Here is a 22,100-nt window from a genome sequence, read left to right as displayed (position 1 = left end):
CCTGGTCACGTTGTAACACCCTACTCCGAATCGTTTCTTATTTCGGGGTGGTGACCAAAGATCGGGTATTATCAGGCCTAGGACCTTTGAGGAAATGAGATCTGGACCTATTTGGATGTGGGTGATATAAATTTAGATGATATGGGGATTCAGTTTGTGTTTTGGAGCCAAGGGGTATTTTGGTAAAGTGTCAGCTCGGACTTTTATGGAAATTGGATTTTTGTTTGGGCAATTTTAAGGCGATTATGAGATGATAAAAGCGTAGAGCTTCTCGTTACCTTTTCATGGATATAAGGATCGTCGAAATCGGATTTTTAATGAAGAAGTTATGGCCTTCGGGAGAATTTAGGGTTTAAGGAAAACCCTAGTACGCGGGGCGTACAAGGGGAGTAAGCAGGGCGTACTAGTGCGAGGACCATTACGCGAGGTGTACGCTAAGCATAGTCAGCAGATTGGTCGCGGACCCGAAGCCTCGTATGTTGTTTCCCTGGAATCTAGGAATTCCAAATCTCAAATGTCTTTCGAAATGATGTCTAGAAGGGTAAAGTTTCCAACTTTACCCTTAGGAACCATCCAAAGTGAGTCAAACCCAAACCCTAGACTCATTAGAGTGAGGCTTGACTCATTAAGTCCTTAAACTCTCAAAACAAAGTCTCAAAATGCATATCTGACCTCCAAAGGCTGGAAAATCACGTAAAGTTTCCAACTTTACGTCCATGCATGCTAAAAGAAACCCTAGGGCTCAATATGGGATTAATAAAGGACTTATTGCATAAATGGGACCAAGGACCTAGTAAAGTTTGCAACTTTAAGTCAAATGATGCCATAAATGGGCTAGATCTAACATGACAACCCCTGGAACACTCAACTTTTTGGAGAACTCAACCATGAGCCCAAAATCAAGATAAAACCCCAAAACAAAGAGATCTAAACTATAACAAAGCAAGGTATAAATTTGATACCTCCAAATGACTGAAATGAGTTGGGAGCAGTGTTCTAAAAGGCGCGCCATGGCGTGAGGCGTGGCTTCGCCGTTACGAAAAGTCTCATAACGTTGGTGTTAGGCGTGGCGTGTGGCAAGACGCGATATGGCATGCCATGGCGCGTTATGGCGTGTTATGGTGCGTGTTTTTTCGTTTGAGACACAGTTTTTTGCTATTTATTATGTCTTTTCTAATCGGAGATACAAGTATTGTGGTTTTTGTTAACTTTTTATTATTATTTATTAATCAATATTTCTAAAAAGTAGTTATATTTAATATAAATTTATATTTATGTGGTAATATAATTTTAAATTTATACAAAATCGCCGTCTTACATCACGCCTTGAAAAATGTCATGGCTCGCTATGGCTCGTTAAGCTTGAGGTTTGGCCTTGCTGCCACGCCACGCCTCACGCAATTTAGAACCTTGGTTGGAAGATTCTGGATCTAAGTCTTCCCTCCAAGCTTTGCACTGTGACATCCCCAAAATCACGGCCAGAAAAGACCGATTTCATTTATGCTTTTTAAAATAATTTCAGAGTAAATCATTTTGATTTAAAAGTGTTGCGGAATTTGTTCCCAAAATAAAACATGATAAAATAATATTTATCAAAGCATTTCATCAAGAGATGCATTTTCATTATATAATCAAAACTCGGGATGTCATGTTCCGATACAGACCATAAAACATAAACGATAACATTACAAGTCATTCAACAAATATATACATATACAAACTTGTAAACAAAATAACTCGATGATTCATCTATCTTACGCCCTTGCGCCACTTCCTGTAATACAAATAAAACTGAGTGGGTCAGGCTTGGGAGCCTGGTGAGCATATAGGGTTTTCAACCCACAATAAATAAATTATATTTAATTTCACCAACCAATCACTATCCCGATTACCCATTCCCGTTATCCTCACTTTACGTCCCTAAAATATCTATCTCAAGGGACCTAATCTAGGATTTTCATCGGGACGGACATTACTGCTAAGGGGTTTCCTCAACAATAGATATCCTAAAGGCAACCATGAGAGGGATAGAGTACACCGGAGAACACATCGTTCACAACACCTACAGGTTATGAACCTGCTAGCGTTCCACTGGACTGTCTAGAAAGAGTCCGTGGTCGTTATCCATACTCCGCTGAATAACTAGATCAACAACAACAACAACAACATCGAGGTCTCTCATCTGTTTATTACACACCAACTATCTACCCATGTTCTACCCAACATAATAGTAGATAAAAATATATTTTTTCATACATAGTTTAAAACCTGTATATCATTTTCATTCAATACATATTCCACATAACAGATGAGGCACACCCACATAACACGTATTTCATAGAAACTAAATCAGATCTATGAGATAGAAGAGAATGAATATACATTCACACATATAACAACAAAATTATACACATAAACAACAATATACTTAATACACTCTAACCATACTTGTATTATTATCGTGTTTATGAAAGGTAGTATACACTCACTTGATCAGAAGATGATCAGACAACACTACGGCTTGTAGAAGTAGTAATCCTCAGCAGATCTGGAAGATCTCTACAAAAATCAAACTTCTCGCGGGCAGAGCTTCGGCTCGGGAACCGCACTTCTCGGGATCTTCGGGATCTCGGGACTTGCTTCGGGGCTCGAGAATAATACCGGGGCTTCGGGGTATTTCTGGCATGCAAATCGAGGTAAAACGGGAGAGAGAAGAGAGAAAATAGCAACCATAAACGGCTGACCCTTCAAATCTATTTATAGGGCAAATTTGGCCCTTGCCACGCCGTGGCAACCTTTTTCCACGTCGTGAGCTTGGTCGTCACTGCATGCGTCATCCCAAGTTGCATCTGGGGGCCTTCCGGAGGTGACAGGAGATTTTTCACGTCGTGGCATCTGACAGTTTTGGGGTTTCGCGCCCCGAACTTCATAAATTCATAACTTTCGCATACGAACTCCGTTTTCGACGTTCTTTATATCGCCGCGAAGGTGAGATTATGCTCTACAACTCTCGTTTAGACTCCATTGGTTAATTTTGACTTTATTTTTAATATAATATAAGTATATTACTGATATATTATCTTTAGTAGGTCGAGACAGGAAAACTCCGTTCAAAATTCATAACTCCTTCACCTGAACTCCGTTTCTGTCCGTCTTTCCGTCGTTGCACTACTATCGATGAGATCTTCAATTCTCATTTGGATCACTAAGGATAGATATCTATCTACCTTAAATTCACTATTACGTCGCACTGGGTCGTGCCGGTTCTGTCGCGAAACTTCGACAGGTCATAACTTCTTCGTTATAACTCGGATTTTGGCATTCTTTATATATTCGGAAACCTCATTTCGACCACTACAACTTTATGTAAAGATATCGAACTTATCTCATATTACTTTTGACGCTTATTTTTATTCTTAATTAATCAAACCACATAATTAAGCAATTAGGCACAAAACACATAATACTCAAATAATATACTTCTATTATTTCAAAACGGGTTACAAAAGTTAACCTAGACTATTATATTGCTAAAAATGGAAAGCCTGGAAACGCAGGCGTTACATGCACCTTCAACTTCAAAGATTCTCCAAAAGTGTGCAAAATAACAACACTTAAGGCCCTCCACAAGCTCAAACACTCACAAGGACGATGATACACGCTTTTAGGGTTTTCTGGACATAGGAGGCTGGCAAGGAGGTCAACCATGAGACTTAAGGACTTTAAATAAGGTGCAACACCCTAAAAATTAGGGTTCCTTCCCGGCTGCCAACTTGCCGAGTTGAGGCACCTCAACTTGCCGAGTTGGTTCATTAATTCCCACGGCCAAAGTCCACTCAAGACGCCGAGTTGAAGCTTTCAACTCGCCGAGTCCAACAGGAAAAATCAACAATTTAGGGGAATAAATTCATACCGGAACCAAGCATTACAACATACCCGAAACTTGACGTTACAATTTTAATATGATTTTTATAATTTTTTTGTAAATATATAATTTAATTAAACATTATAAAAACTGAAGAAAAAAAATATCGTTTTTAAGCTATTGGCAAATCAGATAATCTCAATGAGAGATAATGCGGGGAAGTGGAACCGTGCGAGGCTTAACCGCACCAAGGGTGTGTTTTCCTGCCAACTCAGCTTCAAGCACAGTTCAATTTCTTGTGCTTTATCCGACCTTAGAAACAGAAAGTCAAAGGTTCTATTTGTAACATTTGTTACAGGTTGTTGATAGATCGTGGGAACGATTTTTTAGAATATCCCATTATTTTTACTAAGTTCATCCTCAATGCATTGAACTCATATGAGTTCAATGGATTAACACATATATATTTTACTCGCTATATAACTTTAGTTATTAAACTCTACACTCCATTAAAATCTATACAATTTAATGGATTATCACACCATGTATCATTTTCTTTTAATTTATTGTTATTTTTTAAATAATTAATTAGCATAAACGTAAAAATTAAGAACTACAGTTAAAATTAACATTAATTAAAAAATAAAAATTAATTTTTGTAACGACCCAAAAATCACAACTAAAAATTTCTTTAAGAACATTACTAAAATCATATTTATAAAAACTGTATCATAAGTCATAACATAATTTTCGAGTATTAATTCAAAACATAATATCATTATCAGAGTCAAACATTCTCAGGCTAACTGACTATGGTGTGTGCACTGCAATCTTCCCGAGCTCCTCTTTTGGAAACTGAGTACCTGAAACCAAAACTGAAAACCGTAAGCACGAAGCTTAGTGAGCTCCCCCAATCTACCACATACCAAACAATAACATAATAAGCACATACTAGGCCTTACCCACTGCATCGGACCGAAGTCCGGAAACTGACTGGGACCTTGTCCCCTGCATCGAACCGAAATCCGGACTAGTTGGGGCCTTGCCCCCTGCATCGGACCGAAGTCCGGAAACTGACTGGGACCTTGTCCCCTGCATCGGACCGAAGTCCGGACTAACTGGGGCCTTGCCCCCTGCATCGGACCGAAGTCCGGAAACTGACTGGGACCTTGTCCCCTGCATCGGACCGAAGTCCGGACTAACTGGATAAAGCATAACATAAACGTATCAACTAGCATGAACACACATATACTGCATACTGCATCGGGCCGTAGCCCGGAACACGTAACACATAAATCCTGTCTGAGCCACGAAGGCATCAAACATACTGACTACTGCATCGGACCGAAGTCTGAAAACTATTGCTAGCTACTCGGGCCGGCATTGTGGCCGTAGACCCGTTCCTACTGGAAGGAAACTCACCTGAACTGCTGAGCTCTGCCGATAATCCTCTGGCTGCTACTCGACAATCCCCTGAGCCGCTACTCCTCTAGCTCTCCGAGCTATCAATATCAATTTGACACTTAGTCTGACTGTTCTTTGAAAGTCAACTAAGTCAACTCTGGTCAAGGTCAAAATCCTAGTCAAAGTCAACCTTCCAGGTCAACCCTACTCGCCGAGTCCACCTACTGACTCGCCGAGTTCATATGCTCAGGGTCCTTCTATTCGCGACTCGATTCGTCGAGCCAGTCCATGACTCGCCGAGTCCAACGATTACAGAGTCCTGTCCTGACCAACTCGCTGAGTCTCCACCCGACTCACTGATTCGAGTCTCAACTCGAAGGGTTTGGGGTTTCGCGACCTGACTCGCCGAGTCCACGAATAGACTCGCCGAGCCCTAGGCAATCTTCAACCAACTCGTCGAGTTGTTCTTCCAACTCGTCGAGTTCATGCCCAACTTCATCCGACTCGACGAGTTGCTCATCCCACTCGTCGAGTTCCTCTTCATCTTCATGCTACTCGCCGAGTCCACTAGAAGGACTCGCTGAGTCCATTCAGATCTACATACATGCAGAGGACTTTTGAGTCATGCATGGACTCCAAACTGTAGATCCACTCTTCTAAAGTCTATTCCTTACGTAAAGTGGCAAACTTTACGTGTGGCTAAGGAGGTCTAGGCTCAAAACACTATAAACTAGGGTTTAAGACAAAGGGGCTTAACAATCAACCCAAAAACTGATGCTTTATGATTCTCTAGGCCAAGATACACTTAGATCTGAAGTAGCAACTTCAGATCTGAGCTTCTAACTCGAAATGGGTCTCAATCAACCATAAAACCCCCAAATCTCATAACAAAATAGATCTAGATGCAAAGAAGGGAAAATGGCAGCTTAATACCTCCAAGAAGAACACAAACTGAAGTAGATCTTGGATCTACACCTCTCCTTTGAAGCAACCTTCTTGATCTTCAAGTTCCTTCTAAGATTTCCTTCCTCAAAAGCTATTTCTCTCAAATGATGGAGGCTCCCACGAAATCTAGGGTTCACAGGTTCTCTAGGATGATATGGAGGCTGAGGGAGGGACATAACACCCTTTATATAGGATACAACTCCCAGAATCAGGGTTTTCCTCGCATAGACCAGACTCGCCGAGTCTCCTTGGCCGACTCGCCGAGTCGGTCACTTACTCCCCGACCCGGATCCCGCTCGGACTCGCCGAGTCCCTCCTTGGACTCGTCGAGTCGACCCCTAAACTTAGGGTTTTCTTTCCTTTCTTGGTTTTCAAAACTTTGGGTGTTACAATTTTAGTGTGTGTGTGTGTATATATATATATATATATATATATATATATATATATATATATATATATATATATATATATTTATTTGTGTGTGTTTAGAGTTCAACGGGGATTGAACTCCTTTCTATTGAATCCTTGTGATTATCGGACAATAGGCATTTTAAGTTTAATGAGATTAAACTCTTCATTAAAATTTTCGTTAAACTCTCATTGGAGATGACCTAACAAACCTAAAAACCTTTATTTTTATGAATATTTTTCTAAACATCCCGTTTTTCACAAAGAATCGATTCAATCTCGTCCGTTTTTAACTCGTACCAAAATAATTAAACATATATAAAATTTAGAGTAAATTACATGAATGGTCCCTATGGTTTATGGTAATTTTAGCGTTCGGTCCCTAATTTATTTTTTAACGCGGAAGGTCCCTACATTTTGTTTTTGTTACGCGTTAGGTCTTTGTATTACCTAAAAATATTATTATTTAAATAGGGAAAAATGGTGGAGTATGTAAGGTAAGGTGAGAGGGGTGGGGTTGTGGTGTATTTATTTAAATAAATTAAAAAATCAAAGTCAAAATAATTTTTTTAGGTAAGACAGAGACCAAGCACGTAACAAAAACAAACAATAGGGACCTTCCGAGTTAGAAAAATAAGTTAGGAACCAAACACGCAAATTATTCTAAACCATAATGACCATTCGTGTAATTCACTCTAAAATTTAAAATTTTATCATGTTTTGAGAAAGTCTCGTCTTCTATAAATGCACGAACACCCGTTGCCCTTCTTCCAAAGTTCTTTCCTCATAAAACGCATTTCATTCACTAATATAATGGAGTTCCTCCGCTTCTTATCCTTTCTTTCTGTGAGTATTCATTCACCTCTGTTATGGTACCTTGTTAAATTTGTTTCTGAAACACGTACAACCATGCATGCATGCAGTGTACGAGTATATAATTGCATGCACACGTTCTAAACATATATAATTATACCTGATTTTATTTAATTAACATTTTCATTTGTATATATATTTTGTTCAGTTGGCAATGGTTGTAAGCCATGCAGCTGTAGCTCCTGAAACATACTGGAAATCTATGTTGCCAAACACTCCTATGCCCAAAGCCTTCACCGATCTCCTTAACGATGGTTGGTAATTCAGTTCATACATAAAATATTTCATTTTCTCATGCTTAAATTATATCTAAATTAACATGCATTTTTGCTATTATCTTCTTCCCCTATGATCATCGGAAGATAAGAGCACCGATGTCCAGGTAGGCGTTGGCAAAGGCGGCGTATCTGTCCATGCCCCTGGCACAAACGTTGGTGTCGGAAAAGGCGGCGTATCCGTCCATGCCCCTGGTACAAACGTCGGCGTCGGCAAAGGCGGCGTATCTGTTCATGCCCCTGGCACCACCGTCGGCGTCGGTAAAGGTGGTGGTGTATCCGTTCATGCACCAAAATCAAAACCAGAAGGGGACTGTGAGAAGGTGTACGTCGGAAAAGGAGGTGTAGTCGTTCGCTGTCACCACAAAGGCAAGCCTACAAATGTACACGTGTCACCGTTTTCCTACAAGTATGCTGCTAACGATGATCAACTAAAAGACGATCCAAATGTCGCTCTTTTCTTCCTCCAAAAGGATTTGCATCGAGGCAACTCCATGAACTTACATTTCACCAAAACAACCACTCCATCTTCAAATTTCTTGCCTCGTAAAGTCGCAGACTCGATACCCTTTTCATCGGAAAAGCTCCCAGAGCTGTACACCCGTTTCGCCGTCAAGCCTGACACCGTAGAGTCCGAATCAATGAAGAAGACGATCACCGAGTGTGAGCAAAAGCCCATGGAAGGTGAGAAGAAGCTCTGTGCTACTTCATTAGAGGCCATGGTCGACTTCAGCACAACGGAGTTGGGGAAAAACGTTAAGGCGATATCAACAGAGGTAAACTCTGATAAAAAGCGTACTACTCCATTGAAGTACACCATCGAAGGAGCGAAGAAAGTGACAGCTGCTACTCGAGCGGTGGTTTGCCACAAACAGAGCTACCCGTATGCGGTTTTCTATTGTCACAAAACCACCACCACGGAGGCGTATGTGGTGTCTTTGGTCGGAGAAGATGATACGAAAGGTAAAGCAGTTGCTGTGTGTCATACAGACACTGCAAAATGGAACCCTAAGCATCTGGCGTTTAGGGTTTTGAAAGTGAAACCGGGGACTACTCCGGTTTGTCATTTCCTACCTGAAGATCATGTCGTTTGGGTACCTTACTGATGGCATGACATATACGGTGATATAAAGATAGAATAATGCCCTTTTTGTGTGATTGGTATTTTAGGGCTTGTAATTTACATTAGATCATATACCATTGATACGTATACTATCATTATGAGATTGTTTATGATCATATATATCTTTGTATTTGTTTTATGGATGTTTATAATGTTATATAAATTAATAAGAGTATTATATGTTTGATGATCGGTGTAGTTATATTCATATTTCTGAATTTGTTAGATTATAGATTCGGTTAATTTCAGACTTTTACTTACAGGAATTGAAGATGATCAATTAATTAATTATAATTGGGTACGTATAGGCAATAATTATAACCAAAAATTTCATCACAAAATAGTTAATTTGTTTATGAGGACAATTTTTCCTCGTGAAAATTGTTCACGAAACAGTTGCATAAGCTCCATCGCAAAAAATGCTATATATAATCATATCCTAGGAGGAAAACTTTTCGTGTAGAAAACAGAAATGCCTAAAAATTAATATTTCATTACAAATTAATTGTATAATAATATCAGGATTTGGTTAGATGGGTACATTATATTATCTAACTGTAACCTGTAAATCATAAAATTTCTAACACAACGATCATATAGATGTGGTTGAAGTGAGTTAAAATCGAAGTCTCCTAAGAGCATCCATAATAAGTTTTTTTTTCTTGCCACATAGCACCAATTCAATAACCCAAAAACCTCAAATTACCTTCCACTATATATAGTAAAGTTTTTTTCACAAAGGGTATCAAGACTCGTAACAAAATGAAAAACCTATGTAATTTAATAAAGGGATAATGACTTGAAAGGGTAACGAACTTTCGACTTTTGTCACATTTAGTCACTAAACTTTTTTTCGTTATCTATTTGTCATTGAACTATTGAAACTGTTCACATTTTACCCTTATGACCGGCTGTTGCCGGTCATAAGGGTAAAATGTGAACAATTTCAATAGTTCAATGGCAAATAAATAACGAAAAAAAGTTTAGTGACTAAATATGAACAAAATCATGATTTAGCAAATTATTTTTTTTGTTAAATTCTAGCAACATTTGTTGATGAAGAAATCTATGGAAAAAAAAAACAAAACCCTGAAAATATATTTAAAAAAAACAAAAAACCAAAACCGAAATAAAAAACCAATGGTTTGACATTTTCCAAAATAAAAAATCAAAATTTCCAATCTGATTTTGGTTTTACAAAAAAAATGAACCATTCTCACTGATGTGAATTATGACCATTAGTTTGGCATGCGGAATTTGTGACATCCCATGAATATGTAGTTACAACATCGTCTGAACTCGTAATTCATAGTAAGGGGTTAGAGTATCATCGCATGAATACGTAGTTACAACATCGCCTGAACTCGTAATTCATCACCTATAGGTTATGTGCCTGCTGGTGTTTGCACTGAGTTGTCTAGAATAGTCCGTGGTCGCCATCTATACTCTGATAGATGACTACATCGCCACATTGTCGGTTAAGGTTACGGTATCTCCTTTCATCCTACATCACATATTCATCATCATCGATTTACCTAATTATCATCACCTATCTCTTATCGTTTTATTTCATCACACACCAACTATTTCATCTACCCATGTTTCATCCGCAACATATTTGTAGATATAAAATAAATATACCATTTAAATCTTTTAAAACATGTATAAAATCGTTCATCCAGCATAGACAACAAGTATTCAAATAATATGCATACATAGCACATAATTTATATAAAATACTTCATATCTATGTTTAAGATGAAAATAACTATATATACCATAAAAATCCCATAAATGCTTCCTAACTTCGAACCCCAAGGTTTACTCTACTAAAGCTTCATATTCTCGGCTCTCTAGACCTAGAAGGGTCCAAATCTATCACACCAAAAAGCTCAAGATAGCTCTTTCTTTCACTCTACACACTCAAGCTCGCTAGGGTTCTCACTTATGGGAAAGGTAGTCGCAATTGAAGGTCATAAGTGCCTCTAAATATGGCTCGGGCCCAAAGATTTAGAGTTTCTGCCAACAACGCAGACTCGTCGAGTCGCCTCACCGACTCGTCGAGTCCATTCATTAATCCGAGTCATCAGTCGCGACCTTACTCGACGAGTTGAGGCATCAACTCGTCGAGTCTCTCTTCTTAACTCAAAAGAAAAATACTTAAATTATGATACCTGGAAATCCGGATGTTACATTTTGTTTTTTTATTTCATAGATTTCTTCATCAACAAATGTTGCTACTATTAAACAAAAATAAATAATTTGCTAAAACATAATACAATAGGAAGTTTGTTCATATTTAGTCATTGAACTTTTTAGAGGAAAACGAACTTTCAATTTTGTTCATATTTAGTCACTAAACTTTTTTTCGTTATCTATTTGCCACTAAACTATTGAAATTGTTCACACTTTACCCTTATGACTGGTAATAGCCGGTCATAAGGGTAAAATATGAACAGTTTCAATAGTTCAATGGCAAATAGATAACGAAAAAAAGTTTAGTGACTAAATATGACAAAAGTCGAAAGTTCGTTACCCTTTCAAGTCATTATCCCTTTAATAAACATTGCTATAACTTATTATGATAAAACTTAATATATAGAGCTTTTCAATTGACAAAGAAGTTAAAAACTATTTTGTGAAAAAATCTCACTACAGTTTGATTGACCTAGAGGAACCATTCAGAACAAATCCAACCTCTAAACGGTTATCGAACCATACCTTATCAAATAGCCCTTAAAAGAGCTTAACTATATGACCCAAATCCTCCATAATAAATGAAAATCATTTTGCCACATGTCATTCTCTCATTAACTTGGACACATGTCATTTTTTGGTATTTTTGATTAAATGTTTATTCCATTTGTCACTTTCTTATTTTTTTTTTATCTTTTTTTTTAATTAACACATCATATTTACACCTCAATTAATAATTGCCTTAATTGAAAATAACTAATAAATTACAATATTAGTATTCATATAGTATTTAATATGTTTCTTTTAAAATTCAAATTTTAAATTTTAAATTTTAAATTTAAATAAATTTTTGTCTAAACTTTTATATTTAATTTTTATTATATCAGACCCGTATAACATACGGGTATAACACCTAGTATACTAATCAATAAAGCTCCTACTTTGAATGCTCTAATGTTACGAAACCTTCTTCAATAACTATTATGAATAATAATGATTATAACATTTTGTGAATAAAAACAATGAATATGGTTTTACCTATTTTACCCCTAAAACTTGAACATACTTTATACGTTTAGTTGACAATGACCAAAATATGACCATTTCAGAAAGTTCTTTTAGGCCCTACATGACTAAAAGTCCTCTTTTCAAATTACACTTAAATTATGCCAAAAGAGCTCATTTGAGTTCTTATAAGCTTAGAACTTTAGTAGCTCACACCAAAATGGCATTGTCTTTTGAGTTCTTACTTACATATGTTAAAAATAAATAAATAAATAAAATTCAAAGCTCTTATATTTCTTTCCCACCAAAGTTTTTAAAAACCAACAATGGCAACATTCCCTTGCATTAATTATCGTTTCTTTAATTGTTTATCTTATACAACTTCCTACACCCAAATTACATTATCTTACACTACCCCAATTGGTTGATTCTTTTCTGCATGCAGCATGATCATGATCTCCATCTTTCTCACAATAAAAGGTATTTGAAAAAAAAAAATCTTGTAAATAAACTTGTCATGTCCATAATTTGCGACCACAAGCAGTGTCCTGTGAAAAAAACTTAATTTTTTGGAAGAAAAAAAAAATGTTAAGTTCCTCATATTTAACAAACCGTTAATGGTTCTAAAGATCCCCATGTTCTTCCACACTTCAATTTCACCATCAATGGAACTGAAACAAATTAACATCAACCACATTAATCAAAAGAAAACCAACATATTTACCAAAAAAAAAAAAAAAAAAAAGTAATCTCGGGTTTCAGGGGACCCACCTAGAAGTGAGGCAGCGTTTTCCATGCTCAACTTTAGCAACAATCCAGCTTCATTCACAACAGATGGATCAGCTTCCAGTATTAATTCATCATGTACCTGAAGAGCAGAGAAGATTACAAAATTAATGTCCAACATACCCTTCAGCCATCTTTTCTTTCAATATAATAATAAAACTTTTGTGAAAATATGATGAAGAATAACAATCTTAGAAGTTGACCTGTAGAAGGATTCTACAACGACCCTTAAGCATATGGAATCTTTCAGCAAATTGGATGCTATTGCTAGGCGTTGACTTGCCAACACCTTCACCTTCACCTATCACAGCATGTATAGTTATCATTGCAACTTTTATTATATCAGCTGCAGATCCCTACAAAAACACCAACAGTTTATAAATTAATATAAAGTACTAAAATGAGAAAATAAAAAAATATTTTTAAATATTGTACCTGACAAATGGAATTCACAGCCTGCCTCTGAGCTTTTGATTTTTCTTCACTGTTTCCAAACTTAATTTTCGCCAAAAACCGCTTCCTTCCCATCAAAGTTTCCACATAACTATATAACAAATAACATTAACATATGTTAAATTAATAAGTCAACGAATAAATTATTGATTATATCTTACCCTTTTTTATGGCAGATTGCAACAGCTTCTTTAAGCCAAGAAGCAACACCAGGGAAAGATCTTTTGAAACTCTGAATTTTGTCTCTAGCATCATCTGGACTGCATTCCAGCTGTTCAGCAAGTGAATTTGCACCCATACCATATAAAATCCCATAAATCAATCTTTTCGTTTGATCTCGCTCTTTGGGGCCCACTAAAGACTCTTCTTTTCCTGACCATTTTGCAGTGATCATGTTGAACACATCACCAAGAGGCTTTGTCAGAAGATCAATCAGTGATTGGTCTTTAGAAAAATGAGCCATTAATCTCAGTTCTATCTGAGAATAATCTGCAGTTACTAATAACCAGTTTTCCTGCATGAAAAAAAATATATTATATTTTATACATTAACGAATTGAATAATTTCTAATCATCAGAACAAATAAATATTGACCTGAGTTGGAATGAAGAAATCACGAGGATTTACTTTGTAGAGTTCCATGTCTGAATCGTCCCCTTCTTTTTCATTGCTATCTATCTTGAATTCAACCATATGCTCGACACACTAGAAGAAATATTTATAAGAAAAACAAAAAAGAAAAAGGAAGAAAATAAGAAGAAGAGAAGATATTGTGGGGCCCACCTGAAGATTGGGATCCTCCATGGATAACCTTCCTGTTGCTGTTGAAGTTTGGAGCCAATGTCCATGAAGTGTATATCTTTGAGTCTTCATAGATAACTTAGAAAGTGAACAAATGGAACCCAATGTACAGTTTAAAAGCTTGGCTAATGTCCGGTGTTCTTTAATAACAGGAACAATAGGATGCTCGAACCTTAAAAACAAAGTAACAAACAAACAATCATCATCTCTTCATTTAATAAGTTGTTACGCTAAAAAATAAAAAATTAAATTAAATGTACCTTAATAATTCTAAACAATGTTTGTCAGTACTGGGGTGTTGTTTCCCTTTATACCCTTCCCGAACTGGCAGCTTTAACCGGTTGTACAACACATCTGCAATATCTGCTGACGTGTACAAAGAAAACCTCGTACCCGCCAATTTATAAGCTTCACTTTCAAGAGCTCTCAGTTTTTTACCAATCACAAGACGCGATTGTATACACCCCTCCATGTCAACACCTATTCCGGAAACTTCCATATCAGAAAGAACATTCACTAATGGCATCTCGATCGTAACCAATGGTTCTAGAAGCTTCTCGGATGTCAGTAACTTCAAGAGAACTGATGACAAAGCTCGTGTTTGAGCTGCGCGCTTACAGCAACCGTTGTGTGCAGCTCTTCGCATCTGATTTTTCCACCGACCGTTTTGATTTGCAGATGCTGCCACCTCACTAGATAACCTTTTTTTCACTTCTTTTTCCAAATTAGGGTTTGAGCTTCTTTCTTCATCGGGCCAAAGAATCCAGACTACAACGCATAAGTCGATAGCATCTTTTACATGAACTGGAGAGAACATATAGTGGCTTCCATTAACGAGCTCCATAGTTTTCTTTGACTGAATCACGCTCCCAAATTTCTGAATTGAAACAGCAGGTAACTTCAACACCTGATTTTGAATTTTCAAATTCCATGTGAATTTTCGGACTTGTGTTTTTCCCATTATCATTCCAACTCTACTCCATCGCTGTTTTGCCATCTCAAGCTCATCTTCTGGAGATGAAATATTATTAGGGTTTTTGTTTCTCTTTGTGTTGGATGAAAATAAATCCTTGGGAACACTGATATAGTAAACAGGAGAATCTTCCCAGCAGATTGCGAATCCAAGTAATTCAAAAGGAGCAATCGAGTGGAATTCAGATCTTTTTATGAAGTGAATGTCAAAAAAGAATTCATTTGTGGAGCCCCACATATCCAAGAAAGAATCAAATCCACCAGGAATGTTAACAGCACTCATGGGACCTTTTTCCTTATTACCAACACCTACATCTGCTCTCTCATGCTCTTTTTGAGTAGAAATAACTTCATTTGCACTTGATTTACTTAAGGTGGTATCATCTGAGTTTTCTTGTGGTGGTTTTTCTTCGGTTGTTAACTTGGTATTATGTTGGGAATCACTTTCTTTAACAGAAGGTGTTGTTGATTTGGGTAGAGAAAAGTGCGGAACATCAACTCCAAGAGCTTTAAAGGCTGAAAAGGCAGCATCCCTTGCTTCTTCAGCTTTTTCCAGGATAATCTTTCGTGCACCATTCTTTATCTTTTTAGCGACTCCCAATTGAATACGCCTTTGTAATGAGTTATCTGTTTTAAACAGGAAATGCAATAATGTATTGTCAGAAAACAAAAACAAGTATAGACTATAGATCATAGATGATAACTTTAACTTGTTAGTAGTACATTCACATTGAAAACTTTACCTTGTGCATCCCATGATGAAGATTCAAAAACTGCTTTTGCAATTTCGGGAATGGATGCTTCAGCAATTGCTTGGGTAGTACGCAAGCCAGCTTTGTAAAGTGCCCTAGCTCTACAACCCTACAAACATTCATAAAATCATGAATGTAAAAAGGTTAATTTCAGATCAAACTTAGAAAACTAATAGGAATCTAAAACAAACCTTGACAAATGGAATGGTGGTAAGCTCAGCAATCTCAGCTCTTACACCAAATGAAACACGGTTTTGGAACTTGGAAACCAGGGACTCAAGATCATGCCAACCGAGTCTTTCACAAAAGACTGAAACCATAGATGCAAACCTTCCAGCATTTTCTTGTAAAGATTGAACCATTCCACGTGCCACCTTAAAAGCTTCACAAACCTCTGTCACAGGTGCTTCCTTCATATTCATCCACAAACAGTGCAAAAAAAAGATGAGTATTAAAGAAACAGACTGGAGATTGTGTTGAGAAGATGATTAGCAACCTGTACAAGTCTTGAGAGGATGAGTGCAACATAGAATCTCTTAGAGACACGAAGCATTTGATCATCTGTAAGGGTGTTATTGGTTGAAACACCAAGTCCTTTTACATCACGCCTTGATCTATCTGAGGTGCGAGTTGGAGCTCCATGAGCCATTCGCATCAAAAACGGTTCTTTCACTCCAACACGATTTCCAACAGACTGCAATTCATCAATGGAAAAAGAAAGAGTTCAAGTGTAATGAAACCTCGTATTGATCAATCTCATAAAATGAAACCCACAAACACATTTATAAATCATGATCTTTAAAGCATTGATACTGAATGCTTGTAAATGTGCAAGTATAAATAGACTGAAACATAAATCACAAACTATTACTTTCAATTATTGTTGAATTGGAAGTAAGCTTACTTGATCTAGTGCAGGTAATTGCATGAATCTTTCATAGTACAATTCCCAATCTGGCTCAACATCAACATTAGTTGGTGTTACCAAGTAAACTAAGTGCAAGTCTGATGCAAGAACAAATCCTTCTCTCGCCCTTGAAAGGTCATCCAGCACAATCTACAAATAATGGATTTTAATTAACTATTAGAAAGAAAATCCAAGGAACTAAATAGCTATACCACTAAACATAAGTTAGAATTAAATAAAAGAAATAAAATGTCAAAAGACTTACAAGTGACTCCTCAGGACAAAGAGAGCTTCCAAAACAAGCATGGCCAAGAGGTGTGGTACTATATAACTTGGTATCTTCACTCCACTCAAGAAACTTCCTATGACACAGCCACATGAGAGAATCTTTTGCTGATTTTACTACATCTTCAAATGGTTGTGTTGAATTCAGAAGAGTGCATCTAACATATCGATGGATATCATTAGCAGTTTGAACAATTCCACCAGCAACAACTTCTAAGATTGCATGTGTCATTCCATTCTTATCTTCTGACAAACAAGAATGCAATGGTGGACATGAATCACCAACGAGTGCCACAATTCTTTTCACTTCCTCAGGCTTGCATATTAGCACCTATGTTCACATTCACAAACACTCAAGTAATTTATCATAAACTGAAAAAGATTCCATCCTACATACAAAACAAGAATATACATACACTCTCTCCTTTTGTATCAATTCCGGTGCGACCCGCCCGCCCAGACATTTGTCTGTATCTTGTCCCATCTAAAAAATCACGACCAATACGAGGTTGTCTGAAGATAACTCTTCTTGCAGGAAGATTCACTCCAGCTGCTAATGTTGATGTGGCAGTTAACACACGTACTAAACCTTTACGATAACAGTTTTCAACAATTTCTCTTTCTTCAACCTATGTGATAATAGGAAACGTCTCAAAAACTTCAAAATTCAACTTGTATGGAAGTATGAAACTGACAATTGCTGAATGAAAAGTAAAAGGGGAATGATAGTGATAGTATACATACTGTAAGACCAGCATGGTGATAGGCAACACCTGAAGAAAGTGTTTCAGATAATACAGGATCTAATCCTGCTGGAGACTTTTGCAATGCATCAATGGCAGAAGCAATATCAGGATATTCATTTTCACCATTAAGGGTATTCACAGAGAATTGCTTAAGGTACTTTGCAACATGCCTAGCAGTTGATTCACATCCTTTACGACTTGAACAAAAGATCAACACTGAATGACCCTCTTGGACAACCTAAATACAATATGCAAATTGCAATGTTACTATTTCAGTAAATGAAAATTCAGCTTCAAAGAAAATAAAGATTTCACACATCGCACCTCATTGCATAACTCTACAATATGATCAGGATCTTTACCACAAAGATCAGCTCTTTTTGGGATTGTTCTAACAAGTTCCATCTTTTTGTTATAAATTGAATTTCCAACTTTGATGTACTCCTCAAGTGGAACAGGTCGGAAATCTGTCTGGTATAAAGCTGCCTGAAGCCAATCAGCAACTGCATTGACATTAGGTAAAGTGGCACTCATTCCAACAATTTGAAGACCATGAGTGGGGTCACTTTTCCCACTGCTTGACCCTGAGCTTTCTCCACTTGAAAACTCCACCCTGCCTTCACCAGCTCCATACCTAAGCTTTGTCAACATAAGTTCCAACAGATACCCCCTGTGCTGATCTCCAACCTGCCAAACAACATGATTAAAAGAATATATTTTTTGCATCATAATGTTCAAAGATACCAAATTCAAGGTACCATGTGAAGTTCATCAATTACTATGATCCCAACTTCTGACAAACGCCCCTCTTCAAGCAATCTATTGAGTAGTGAATTTGCCTTCTCAATTGTGCAAACAGCAACAGATGTATCTTTAGGAAGCGTTCCTCCACCTTGGCTTCCATAGTAACTGCGAACATGCTTGTCAAGTGGTTCCAGTAAGGCTTCAAGATGTTCTGCCTGCATCACTTACATACAAGCAATGAATTTCAAGAACATAAATACAAATTCTCAACAAAATAAGTTGCAGAAAAACTCAGACCTTCTCTGTACAAATTGAGACATAAGGAAGAACAAGAATTGCCACTTTTCTTGTTGACAACACTCTACGTAACATCAGGATTTCTGCAACAAAACTTTTCCCAGCACTATGCCAGAAAAGACAAATGGTTATGAAAAAGTGATTAAGTAGAAAAGATTTAGCACAAATCTTAAGATAAGTACCTTGTAGATGCACAATACACAAGGTTTCTTTTTTGTAACACCCCATCCACCTGAAGGCAGTCTACCTGGAAAATGGAAACTCAATTTAACATCGATTTAAAAGTAAAAGAAACTAGAAAAAACATACAGATAGTCAAAAAGACTAGAGAGAAATACCTGCCATGGATACAGTTTTGATATTCCTCGTTTCTTATATGTTATACATAACTCAGAAGGGAGCCAATTGCTAATATCCAAACGATCATTGGGAGGCATGGAACTTGATGGGGTACTTTCTACACTGTTAAGAAAGTTTACATCACAAGTTTTGATGTCTGTAGATGGTGTATCAGATGTTTTGTCATCATTAGTTTGATTTAATACTTCAGCTCTCCTTTTGGTAATTACACAACTCGAAGTTGTTGTCTCTTGCAATTTAGACAAAGATTGAACTTGGTTGCAAGGGGTAGTGCTCATATCCATGGTTGTTGTTAGGTTCTTATCAGCTATACAACACTCAACAAGTCTGTCCATATTTTTTATAATGCCATGGCTTGGAGTATCCACAGCCATATTTTTGTCTTCAGAAGAAAAATCAAAATGCTTCACAGGTAATGGGGACACCTCTTTGTCCATAGAATTACCATTCTGTCCTTTGGATTCTTCAACAGCTTGTTCAGGAAGATCTTTTTTATTATGATATGACATACCATCAGCCACCTGGATTGCCTCTCTCCAGAATGTGTCTCCTGGTGAAAAAACGGAGCTTCCATGCATTGACTGAGGAGTTTTTTCACCTCCAACTTTGACTTCTGCCAGGTTTGGTGTATTGCATGATGTCACATCAACAGATTCTATAGATGTTTTATTGCATTTCCTCAAGCTAAATTGATGCACTGGATTGGGTTGATGCTCATTATAACCAACTGTTTCACCCTCCTCATGACTCAAATGCCTCTTCTTAATCGATTTATCTTCCAAATCTAGCATACATGGACTACCCTGCCTTTTATTTGTATTAACTTTTGTGGTTGGAAGTTCACTGCATCAGTAAAAGATTATAATGAAACACTTGATTATAAAACTCATTGCAGAACCAATAGACAGAAACATTTATATAATAGATCTTTTGACACTTAAAGAGTGTGAATACACCAGAAGTAACTTACTTACCTACAATAAAATGACAAAAAATTAGCTGCAAACTGTTGTAATTCAGGGTTCTCCACCTCATGCATAGATTCTGAAGACTTAGACTTATGCCCTTTGCTAGATGATATAGTTTCCACATCTTCATTTCTTAAAGAAGAATCAATCTCTGATGTAAGGTTTCTTTTCACTTGATCTTGTCTATCAGATGACCCACAAGCTGTGGGTAAAGACCTATGAGGGCGAATTTCATTTTTTGGTGAAGACACTAGATAGCTGGATAAAGAGCCTTTACCACTAGGAGACCCTTCAAGTGAGAGTTTTGCATTTTGTTCAACTATTCCCGATTTTAAAGCAGATGAAACAAGCTTGTTGTTCTTCTTCTTTGAAGAAAAGAACTGCACATAGTAATCATGTCAGCAAAATATGCCAAATTTTGGATGTTTGGAAATACAAAGCAAAGAGTATTCTTCCAATTTTCTTGTATTGATATGGAAAAAAAATTTACAGCATCCACCAATAGTATGAATGTGTATAAAATGTAGAGTACTTGGAAAACACTGTGTGTTCATAAGGTGGAACAAAAAGAGTCCAACATACTGCACACTTCAGTGTTGATCAACGAAACTGGGCATCTTTAAACTGAATACCAAACCTTTTAAAATCTTGGGATTGAGAAAATGGAAATACCAATTACCAAGAAACCGGATTTTTCTTTTACTTTTATTAAAATCTAATTGATACTGCAAGTGCTTATAAATACCACCCTCATTTGGCATAAATACTAAGAACTGTTACATTCTGTTTGTACTAAAGTACAACAAGCGTTTTTATGGTTTTATAAAACAGGAAAGAACCATGGTCTATATACCCATCTGGTGTGCTGCGGTTTGGAAATTCATGTTGCATTGCAAAGATAACTTCAAGTTGATAAAGCATATAAAGTTTAAAATGGTTCATCATCCACTAAGGAAGAGCAAGGAAAATAAGAACAAACAATCGTCGCTGATATTATCAAGATTGGATTAAACAAGTCCAGTCTCCTACAAAGGTACGAATTCTTTAGCTATTGAAATTTAAAATATCCTAAAGATTTGTTCTCAGAAATAATCTAGTTGCAGCGGATGTTAATTGTCGTCAGTGTGGTTGACTGCATAAAATATTTTCATAAAGAAGATGGAGAGAGGTTGGGGGAGAGCGATTAAGACAAACCTGATCAACGCGGGAGCGTGAGGAACCACCTGACGCCATTTTACAAGATTTTCAGAGAATTTGATGCGATTGAACCCTAGTTCATTTATATGCCGTCCTATAACGGTTCATACTTCAGAGGATTCATTTGAATCTCAAATGAAGACCGCGAATTCTTGCAATGCTCATAGAGTGATAAAGGGGTTATTTGAAAAAAAAAAAAATTAATGACTTTAAAGGTAATATATTTTTTCGATTCTTACTAGTTTAGTCATTGAATTTTTTTTTACCGTTCACATTTACCTCATTAACTTGTTAAATTGTACACATTTAGTCCTTATGACCGGCTATTCCGGGTTAGCCGGTAAAAATGACTTAGACTATGTTTGGCGTACTAGCTGAAAAACTAGTTGTTAGCCAAAAAGCTAGCTGTTAAATAAAAGACTAACTGACAGCTGAAAAGTTAGCTAATAAAAAAATAATGTTTGGTAAAATTAGCTGAAAAGTCCGCTGAAAGATATAAAATGGCATAAAAGGATATTTAAAAGAATGTGTTCTTATAATTAATTAAGGGGTATATTTGAAATTTTTTGAAAAAACTCCTAAAAAGCTACTCTAAGTAGCTTTTTAAAAAGCTAGCTTAATAAGCTACTTTTTGGTTTGCCAAACATAACAACTTAAGAAAGCTCGAAAAATAAGCTAGCATAGGCGCGCCAAACATAGCCTTAATAAGGTAATATATTTTTCACTTTGTACACATTT

At 36.8% G+C, this 22,100-nt stretch overlaps 2 protein-coding genes across 2 annotated transcripts; one reads left to right on the top strand and one right to left on the bottom strand.

Moving 5' to 3' along the window:
- Nucleotides 1-7,385: 7,385 nt before the first annotated feature.
- On the top strand, nucleotides 7,386-9,083 carry LOC111913029 (BURP domain-containing protein 3). The gene is made up of 3 exons (XM_023908749.2): nucleotides 7,386-7,468; nucleotides 7,644-7,749; nucleotides 7,858-9,083. Exons 1-3 carry the CDS (start codon nucleotides 7,436-7,438, stop codon nucleotides 8,874-8,876), a joined length of 1,158 nt encoding a protein of 385 aa, XP_023764517.1. The 5' UTR covers nucleotides 7,386-7,435; the 3' UTR covers nucleotides 8,877-9,083.
- Nucleotides 9,084-12,363: 3,280 nt separating this feature from the next.
- On the bottom strand, nucleotides 12,364-21,538 carry LOC111913054 (helicase and polymerase-containing protein TEBICHI). Its single transcript, XM_023908781.3, has 22 exons — nucleotides 21,360-21,538; nucleotides 20,172-20,545; nucleotides 19,176-20,040; nucleotides 19,020-19,084; nucleotides 18,838-18,943; nucleotides 18,555-18,755; nucleotides 18,121-18,483; nucleotides 17,795-18,034; nucleotides 17,467-17,679; nucleotides 17,031-17,381; nucleotides 16,763-16,915; nucleotides 16,355-16,552; nucleotides 16,050-16,268; nucleotides 15,850-15,967; nucleotides 14,395-15,733; nucleotides 14,117-14,306; nucleotides 13,928-14,038; nucleotides 13,495-13,847; nucleotides 13,316-13,424; nucleotides 13,084-13,236; nucleotides 12,866-12,962; nucleotides 12,364-12,765 (listed from the first exon to the last, which is right to left on the bottom strand). The coding sequence occupies exons 1-22, from the start codon at nucleotides 21,396-21,398 to the stop codon at nucleotides 12,698-12,700; spliced, it is 5,925 nt and encodes a 1,974-aa protein (XP_023764549.1). The 5' UTR covers nucleotides 21,399-21,538; the 3' UTR covers nucleotides 12,364-12,697.
- Between the last annotated feature and the right edge of the window lie 562 nt (nucleotides 21,539-22,100).

Source organism: Lactuca sativa, chromosome 6 (assembly GCF_002870075.4).
Source record: "Lactuca sativa cultivar Salinas chromosome 6, Lsat_Salinas_v11, whole genome shotgun sequence".
NCBI lineage: Eukaryota > Viridiplantae > Streptophyta > Magnoliopsida > Asterales > Asteraceae > Lactuca > Lactuca sativa.
Note: the sequence above shows the minus strand (reverse complement) of the source record. Positions and strands in the feature narration are given on the sequence as shown.

Bases quoted from the DNA above. Each gene is read 5' to 3' on its own strand.
- LOC111913029 (XM_023908749.2), top strand. From the start codon at position 7,436: ATGGAGTTCCTCCGCTTCTTATCCTTTCTTTCT. The intron at 7,469-7,643 runs GTGAGTATTCAT...TATTTTGTTCAG, and splicing joins GCTTCTTATCCTTTCTTTCT to TTGGCAATGGTTGTAAGCCA. The intron at 7,750-7,857 runs GTTGGTAATTCA...GATCATCGGAAG, and splicing joins CACCGATCTCCTTAACGATG to ATAAGAGCACCGATGTCCAG.
- LOC111913054 (XM_023908781.3), bottom strand. From the start codon at position 21,398: ATGGCGTCAGGTGGTTCCTCACGCTCCCGCGTTGATCAG. The intron at 16,553-16,762 runs GTAAGCTTACTT...GATGAATTGCAG, and splicing joins AATTACCTGCACTAGATCAA to TCTGTTGGAAATCGTGTTGG. The intron at 12,766-12,865 runs GTGGGTCCCCTG...AATTTGTTTCAG, and splicing joins AAACGCTGCCTCACTTCTAG to TTCCATTGATGGTGAAATTG.